Here is a 9452-nt window from a genome sequence, read left to right on the forward strand (position 1 = left end):
AACCGGGACTAAAGATCTAAATGATATTTACTCCCGGTTGTTACTAACAACCGGGACTAAAGTGATAATCTTTAGTCCCGGTTGATACTACTAACCGGGACTAAAGATCCTCGGCGCCCTGACATGGCTCTGACAAGGTATAAACCGGGACTAAAGATCATCTTTAGTCCCGATTAGTGTTACCAATCGGGACTAAAGATCAAAATTTTTATAACCGGGAATAAAAATAATTTTTAGTCCCGGTTTTTACTAGAACCGAGACTATTGTGGAAATCAGCCAACTGAGCAAAGATTATTTCTCTAGTAGTGCCTACTACATGCACATTACTCTCTCCGTACTAAAATGTATTTTCTTCGCTTCATATTATAAGCCGCTTTGACTTTTTTTATGTCAGACTTTTTTAAAAATTTACCAAGTTTATAGAAAAATATAATCACATTCATAGCACCAAAGTAGTTTTATTAAATCTAACATTGAATATATTTTAATTGTTTCTTTGTTTTATGTTGAAAATATTACTATATTTTTCTATATATTTGATATAAGCTAAATAAATTTTATTTAGAAAAAAATCAAATCGACTTCTAATATGAAATGGATGTAGTAGTTATCTAGACACATATAATTATATATATTTTTGAAGGACGGAGTGCTTATTAGTACAAGAAGTTTCCATAAGTAAATCATGTAGCTATGATCTATCTATATAAATCCATCTATATAATTTATTTATACGGTAGTATTTTTGAGGATTCTTCGACTCTTCCTCTTCCTCTCTCTCCCGACTCTTCCTCTCCCTCTCACCAAACCTGACCCTGCCGCCGCCAGAGCTGGCATGCAGTCCACGCAACGGCTAGGACAGCGACGGCGGGGAGGTTAGAGGTGGAGGCGCGGCGGTGGCGGCCATAGACTGCCGAGCACGCGCCTGGCCGTGTGAGGTGGTGACGGCAGAAGGTGGTCGGGAGTGCGGCGAGTATCAGCGAGGCCTCAGCGACGGAGCTCCTTCGGCAAGCAGTGGGGGCGGCAGAGGACGGCGGCAGCCTAAGAGTCAACGGCCACTCCGCGGCAGGAAGAATGGCGGAGGCGGCCTTAGGGGCTGTGTCGACCCGGGACGGCAGCGACTCCCATCGGCGCCGACGGCCCTAGGGGCAGCGGCAGCTCAGGACGGTGGTGGTCTGAGCTCCGGCGCAAGGCTCTCAAGGAGCAGGCGGAGCCACGGAAGTCGACACCGGTGGCGGAACGGCCCTAGGGGCTGCATCGGCTTGGGACCGCGGTGACTCCCATCAGCGCCGGCAGCCCTAGGGGCACCGGCAGCCCGGGACTGCGGCGGTCTGAGCAACGGCGCAAGGCTCTCGGCGAGTAGTAGGCGGAGGTCGACACTGGTGACGGCAGCAGCCCCAGGGGCGGCGGCGGCCCGGAACAACGGTGACCTGAGCACCGGCGCAAGGCCCTCAGCGAGGACCAGGTGGAGGTCGACCCCATCGGGGGCAGTAGCCCTAGGGGCAGCGGCAGGCTAAGAGTCCGGAAGGCAGAAGAGCATCCTCCGACGACGACTGCAACACTATGAGCGTGGAGGCCTAGGATCCGGCAAAGTGGAAGCCGATCCCGTCGGCTTGTTCCTACTAATCGACGAGTGACGATGGATGAAAGTGGGCTACCTGGCGGCGCATTGTGTCAGCTCACCTAAAACAGATGAAGATGACACCAACGGAGGTTCGCAGCGACGCCGCACTAGGTGTGCGGTGGCGACTAGACAAATTCCACTCATCAAATCTGGCTGTTTCAGGAGAGTTTGTCAGGAAGTAGAGAAGCAAGGGTATGCCGAGGTCGTTTTGGTTTTCTTTTCTTTTTTGGTTGTGTGTTCTTGTTGAGGTAGGTTGTGGGTTGTGTGTTCTCCTTGTTGAGATGTGAGTCTAAGTGCTCTTGTTTTCTTTTAGCTGTGTATATCCCTCGTGGATATAGAGGCCGGATTAATGAAACTCCATTATTAAAAAATATAATTTATTTATACAGCCTTAAATTAACTAGAAAAATACGACCATTTACTAGATGAATCATATCAACGTGAATACGTACGTAGATCGTATTAAGAGTTTGTGTTAAATAAAATATGCGATACGAGCAACCAGCGACTCACAAGAATTTAGTTTTTTACAAGTTCAAATTAGTTAATATGGTGTTTTATTTGGGCCCTTAGTTTAACACTATTAATTCAATTCTAAAATTAGTAATTGATAATTCAAAAAACATGTATGGAATTTAATTACATGTATATTACAAATATATGTGAGCTGAAATTTTGTATTTCATCAACTGCTGCATTATATTATCTAAGATTTTTCCTGGCACGGAAAACCTAATACTTCCTCCGTTGGCACAGCTACTTTTTTTCCATAATATAAGACATGCATGTATGCATGAATACAATTAATTAGGACATCTTCTCTATTAAATTATTATTTTTAAAATCCTCCACCCTCAAGATCTCTAATTCTATTGGATGCATGCATTATATTTATTACGGTGATCCAAACTAGAAAATAATAATAATTGTTTCTTGGTCTTTGGGTTAACGGTGGTTGTGTCTTACATTTTGAAATGGAGGGAGTAAAAGATTATGGCTCTGTGAATCTTCAGGCAAAACGAATAAATATATTATGCCATTACCTAAAAATCCCTCCAGCACATGCTCTTCGTTGAATTTGGGCTGCGATCGAATCAGCGAAGTGTGAGATTTTTCAATAGCATGAGAAACGAGGTGAGCCATTAATATATGATTAATTAAATATTAACTATTATAAACTTAAAATATATTTGTTTGTTTTTAAATAAGCTTGAAGATAAAAAATTTGGGTACGAAACGTTGATGTATCGATCATCCATTGCGTGCATGGACAGTGCTCTGTTTGGCACACTGGCCATTCCCAACAACAGATGCTCCATTGACCTGACCAAGTCGCCGTTGTATCTCGACTTCGTCCGAATAAATCACGACTTGGAGCAACTGTTGATATATTCCATTGTACGACATTTTTATTGCATCTTATGTTCTTAAAATTTCTTGTTAAAAGCGCCTTCCATAATTTGGTATGTAAAACAACAATAAAAAAGTACAGAAACGTAAAATTGCATTGACGATTTGACGTAATACCCAATCAAATGGTATGGTTTTCGTCGGCTGTGGCAACATAAAAGAAAAATCCGGACGAATGATGTAAAACGACGACCCAGTAAGTACAGTCAAATGGACAATTGGACAGACGGTGGTAACTGATGTGAACATTTCCTTCCAATAACTGCTACCTTCCCCTTGTCCAATAGTTGGATGGATATGTTGAAGGAATCAATGTTCCCCAGGATACAATTAATTCATCGCTCGTTCATGTTTCTCAGGAAATTATATATCTTTGCAATGGCAGAACTTCAGTAAAAGAGCAATTCAAACATAATAGAGTACACAATTGACTATTTGTTAGCTATCATTTATCTAAGGCTGTGTTTAGTTCAGCGCAAAGTTTGGATTTTGGTTGAAATTAGAGATGATGTGACTGAAAAGTTATGTGTGTATGACAGGTTGATGTGATGGAAAAGGAGTGAAGTTTGGATCTAAACACAGCCTATGTAATATAGCCATACCGATGTGTCTTCCTCAGCCGATCCGCCATGCACTGCATAACTAATGGAGCATTACAATCCGGTAATTACTTTCTGGATGAACCTCCGTGCTGAAAAGAACAGAGCAAGCTATTTCATTGGTAAATACGTCAGCTTTGCATCGAATGATGGATTGATCGGCGCAAGGATATGAACCCTCAATTTATTTCTGAGGCTGTATGAAATATATGCGTTCAGTTTTGCTTCTGATTGTGAATGAGATATCTGATATTCATGCAGGAATTGTCAATCAAAAACTATGACTAAAATTACGGGACTAAACAGCTTAACCTTATGAGTACAACAGACTTATTTAACAAAAATATGCATGATGCACTTTTATTTTCCTTCAGGGCAGCAGCAATCTTCCTTCGAAATCAAAATTTAATTCTCTGCCACTACATTGTTCTATTTGTCTTTGTCTAGATGCAACCTTTTTTATGAACTTTATTTTTCTAGATGGCAATATTCTTCTATACTAATATAAGTTCTAATTAAGCTCGTATATTGTGTTATTTTCCTGCTAGAATTGGGTAGTTACCAAGAATCATTTCTGAAAATATGCACATACAAAAAAGACTTCTTTAATGATGCTAATTTTAAGTTTTCCCAATTGTATTAAGACTAACAAATGAAAAGATATAAATCCCTAATTCTTCTAACGGAGATGTATTGCAGTTTTCTTTTTATGTGCAACAACAATAAAAGAAGTACTGTATAGTTTTGTTAGATTACAATTCTACTAATCATTAGTTATAGAATACACTTAATGCTATAATGTTTTACAGGTTCTTGTACTGTTACTCCACATCCACACAACAAATGTTTCACTATCACACACAACTAAACCAGATCCTCAAGTCAAAAAAAAAAAAAGAACTAAACCAGATCCTCCACCCCCAAAGTGAGGAAGAACACTAAATCCAACACGCACTAGAAAACGACACAAGGGAATCAATATAACAAGTAATACATCAATCATCTCGCAAACTCTATACTCAACACAGCTTTCTTCTCCAAGCTATAAGCCCCACTCGTCCTGCTCTCTCCATACAAAGTGTTCGTTGTACTGCCCATATCCATAAATCTCAGATCCTCGAGCACCAATGGTGGCTGTGGGCTTCGCTTCACTTCATCTGCTTCCGCTAATCGGCGGAGCTCCGCTGCCACTAGTGTCATTGATGGCCTTGTCGTACCCGGAACAACCAAGCATTGACTCACTAGATCTGCAGCCCGCTTGATCACTCTCATGCTCATTTCATCAACAATGTCACTGTCAAGGAGCTCAATGATTGTGCCATTGGACCTAGCCTCCTGAAACATCAGTGTTAAGCTTTTTCTTTCTTTTGACAGTGGCCTCCTACCGGTTAGAAGCTCAAGAAGAATGACTCCGAAGCTATACACATCATTTCTGGTTGTGAGTTGGTACTCAACTAGATAGTCCGGGTCAATATACCCTGGTGTGCCTTTGGGTACAGCCTGAGTTCTCTCATCAATCGTCGAACATCCAAAATCAGACACCTTTGCAACCAAGCCATTTGCGAGAAGGATGTTGGCTGTCTTCACATCACCATGGAGTATTGGGTGTGGCAAAGAGTGGAGATGTGAAAGTGCGTCTGCAGATTCAGCAGCAATCCTTAGGCGGGTTCCCAGTGTGACATGGAACCGCCTACTCCTCTGAAGATCTAGCAGCTCTTGTAGTGTTTTGTTCTGTACAAACTCGTACACAAGCATCGGTGCCTCAAATTGGAGGCAACAGCCTAGCAACTTGACAATGTTGGGATGGCTAACACGACAAAGTATGACCAGCTCTTGCACAAACTCCATCTTCCTACTCTCGTCAATCTCCTTGCACTTCTTTATTGCAACGGCAACTCCATCTATAACAGCCTTATAAACTGTTCCCTGCCCTCCTTCCCCAATGACATGTGCCTTGCTGAAGTTATTTGTGGCAGTCTCTATCTCCCCTCTCTTGTAGAGGGTGAACCCATCATTTCCATCTGCTTTCATCATTTCTAGCAATATCTGGCCTCCATGTTGTTGAAAAAACTCATCAGTCTGTCTTAATAGAGCCTGTCGTTTAATTTTTTGTTTGTGTCGAATCACTTCCCATCCTAGGAATCCAAAGAGGACAGCCAATACACTGGCAACAACACCTATGGAAACAGAGATTCATGATAAGCAAAGTGTTTTGAAACTGATATGCTTAAACAGAGATCAAGCAGATCAAGATGAGGTAACATAGAGTTGGAATAAATGTGTACCAATTGCCAGCCTTGTTTTCGGTGATAAGAGGTCTTTCCGGCATCCTCCTTGAATTGTCGCATTTCCACTACTACCAGCATGACACAGACAATCGAAACTGCCAGGTTTATTGTAGCAATCTCCATAGCAAGGGTAACTCTCTCCATGTTGACATTCATTAATATCTACAATCAAATGAAAAGTTTTTTAGAAAAATATAGCGTTACATGCATCTATAAAAACAGGGTCCTTTTACAGTACAAAAGCTAATCAATAATAAGCTGATTAGCTTTTAGCCCTTGTACTCATTTTTCTCACGGTCACTCACCATGATCCCCTTGCCCAAGTACCCATGCAAAAAAAAAAAAAAAAGCAATTATCTAACAAAGTTGAATTTGTATAGGTATTTTTTAAAAAAGGGATTAATAATTTTGTAAAATAAAAAATGAATCCGGCAATCTTGAGGCAGGAAACAGTGGGAAAAAAAATAAAATCTAAAATGGAAAAAATGAGAATATGAAACAAAGACTAGAAATATTTTTAGAAAAAAAAAAACAGCCTTGCTATTCATCCGTTAGCTGAAAATTCCAAAACCCATCAGTCGACTAATAACAAAATACAGCCAAAACTTGAATTCCAAAATCATCACCACGCTTCTCTCTCATGCAAAATACACAGCCAAATGGTAGTTCCAAACCAGCAATGGTGACAACAAATGTATATACGTCTTCCACTGCTATGGACCTTAAAAGCGACGGCGACGGATTAGATTTTGGGGTATCTGTTAGGGGTAGGATCAGGGATTGAAATTTTGCTTTGAAATTTCGGGAATTTTGGAACCCAGTTACCCAACTATCTCGCCTGATGTTTTTGATTTTTTAAAGTTTAATGAATTTGGTTATAATTTATTTAAATTCAGTTAAAATTTAAATAATTTCGTGCTCAAAAGGTTCAGAAATAGCAAAAATTGCGGTGACTCTCTAAATTCCAGTCTTTTACAAAATTGAAAACCCTGGGTACGCTGGTGCCATCAAGATTTTGTTGGGGTGGAGGGGCGGGGGGAGGTTAGAGGTAGTTCTCATGGTACGGTAGAGTAGAGGGAAACTGCTTAATTATATAACCAAATTAAAGGTCGAACGCCCTTTTATATATATATATATATATATATATATATAAACAAAAAGTTTAATGAAGCATACTTAATTAAGAAAGCTGTTTGTACGCACCTCACTGCATGCTACAGCTATTTCATACTAGTTAATTAGAATACTCGAGAATAATCGCAATTTCAAAATTTTGGCTATATAATTGGAGAATAGAGGAAAATTTACCTTGACAGCCGTTGGGACCTTGAAGGTAAGGATTGCCTTGGTACCCATCTTGGCAGCTACAGATGTAGCCTGTTCTATCGAAGGAGTCGATACACTTAACTTTGTCACTTTTGCAAGCGTACGACTCGAGATTTACCTCAGCTTCCTTGCAAGTGTTGGCTGTCTGGATAGTCCAATCAAGCACCACCGGCGCCTGGCCGCCATAGGTGTTGTTGAACTCTAACGGTGAAGTCAAGTAGGTGGTTGAGAAGGAAAAGTTGGACGCTTCCATGAGCACAGCATAGCTGCAAGGGGTTCGATTATAGATCCCAGACGTGTTCATACTTTCCTCGAACAGCACCTGGTAGTAATCAAGTCCCTTTGGGATGGCTGTCTGGCAGCAGCCTTTTCCAGAGCAGACACCGTCGGTCACTCCGATCAGCTCACCTCGCCGGCAGACGGACACGCAGCCGCTCATGTACCTTCCCACGTAATCCTCGTCGGCGATGTATGCTAGTGTCCGGCACCCGATGACTGTGAACTTGTTAGCAGAGTCGGAGAACCTGTACGGCGTGCCCGAAAAGTTCAGCCACCACCTGTAGAAGTTCATTTCGTCGGACGAGATGTTGTAGCAGGCATAAGATATGTGATTCCTCACACGGGCCTGACCAAGCTGGACATCGATGCTGAGGAGCTCAACATTTTTAAAAATGAATGGCTTGTGGACGCCATTCCCGGTGTGGTTGCAGTCTACTTCGAAATCAGGCGACAAAGCGCAGCCGCTTGAACTGACGCCGAACGGGTAGACGATGTCTACACCACCGCACTTGGTGGCGTTCTGGCATTGCGACGACGTTGCCGCACCGGCGAGGGGGTCGGCAGCCAGCGCCGCGCCGAGCAGTAGCATCCATATCCAAATATTTTGATAAAATGCAGCGCAAATCGCAGCCACAGCTGCTCCTCGGTGGTGAGACATGGATGAGCTAATAATGAACTGTGTTTCTGATGGAGCAGGAGCACACTACTTTTGCAACCTCAGTTCCACAAGGAATGGAGGAATCGTATATAAAGACGAGCAGGGTGTAGCACTATCATGTCCGACACCTACTTGGGTGCTTGTTCTCTCAAAAAAAAAAACTTGGGTGCTAATTAAAACCACGAAAACTACTAAAGCAGATAAAGAGTAATATATAAATGTACGCGCCCGACGACTTTGACATAGCAAGTCTTCGCTAAGGACTGTCGGTTCCAACGTCGTTTTACACTGTTCTCTTTCAGAACTGAACACTGTTCCGGAGTACACATACTGTTTTCAAATAGGCATATACTACCTCCGTTTTAAGTTATAAGACTTTCTAGCATTGCCCACATTCATATATCTAGATTCATTAATATATATATATATGAATGTGAGTAATGATAGAATGTCTTATAATATGAAACGGATGAAGTATATTTTAGAGGAATATATGCATAACCAGGTCTAAAAATCCTAACTGATTTATACTAATATAAATATTAAGTCTTGATAGGTAAAAGTGGCATTACTATCATAAAAACATATTATTTTGAATAACAGTTATAATTAAATATGTAATTTAGATGACATGCAAAGAGGCCCGGAGACGTAAGTTTTTTTTTCCAATGGTCAGGCCGTTGCCAAAGTTTTATATTAAGAAGAAGGTGTCCCATTTTAAGGAGAAAACAAGACCAAACCTTACACTGACAAGTTAATTAGGGAAAACTGAGCGAAAACCATAACTATAATACCACACCAATAGCTAACCTAACCTAGGTTACCTCTACGGAGCCCAACATAAGGCATCGACCAAGCTTGCCATCGAGGCGACATAGCAACCCGCACATGTTATCATTGCCGAGCTTGCCACCCAAGCGACACATCAGCTTCGGCTTCACTGCGATGCTACCTCAAAGCCAGAATAAACAAACCAAATCGATACCCACGAAGGACATCAGCCCAAACTACCAAGGAGCCACTTCCTACACACAGCTAGCATCAACAACCCTATAAGGAGATTGTTGTGGGTCATCATTGCCGAGCTTCGTCGCACCCCTACAGCGAAGCAGCTCCGACTCTACCCAACAGTAACCAAATAAGGATGATGAACACCCGTAGCAGAGCAAGAAACGAGACCAAGGCGGCGAAGGCCTCGTCAAACACCCTAGGCCTATAGAGTTTCGGAAGAATTGCAGGAATCCACCAATGGCTGCTGTCGCACACG

The 9452-nt window shown here is 41.8% G+C and overlaps 1 protein-coding gene across 1 annotated transcript; it reads right to left on the bottom strand.

Annotated features, from left to right (window-relative positions):
* Positions 1 to 4407: 4407 nt before the first annotated feature.
* LOC127769993 (wall-associated receptor kinase 2-like) lies at positions 4408 to 8271 on the bottom strand. Its single transcript, XM_052295659.1, has 3 exons — positions 7231 to 8271; positions 5920 to 6084; positions 4408 to 5811 (listed from the first exon to the last, which is right to left on the bottom strand). Exons 1-3 carry the CDS (start codon positions 8183 to 8185, stop codon positions 4634 to 4636), a joined length of 2298 nt encoding a protein of 765 aa, XP_052151619.1. The 5' UTR covers positions 8186 to 8271; the 3' UTR covers positions 4408 to 4633.
* Between the last annotated feature and the right edge of the window lie 1181 nt (positions 8272 to 9452).

The sequence above is a fragment of the Oryza glaberrima genome, chromosome 4 (assembly GCF_000147395.1).
Source record: "Oryza glaberrima chromosome 4, OglaRS2, whole genome shotgun sequence".
NCBI classification, from domain to species: Eukaryota; Viridiplantae; Streptophyta; class Magnoliopsida; order Poales; family Poaceae; genus Oryza; species Oryza glaberrima.

Excerpts from the sequence above, each read along its gene's own strand:
- LOC127769993 (XM_052295659.1), bottom strand. The coding sequence starts at position 8,185 with ATGTCTCACCACCGAGGAGCAGCTGTGGCTGCGATTTGCGCTGCATTT. Across the intron at positions 6,085-7,230 it reads AGGTCCCAACGGCTGTCAAG|ATATTAATGAATGTCAACAT; the intron begins GTAAATTTTCCT and ends ATTTGATTGTAG. Across the intron at positions 5,812-5,919 it reads GAAAACAAGGCTGGCAATTG|GTGTTGTTGCCAGTGTATTG; the intron begins GTACACATTTAT and ends CTGTTTCCATAG.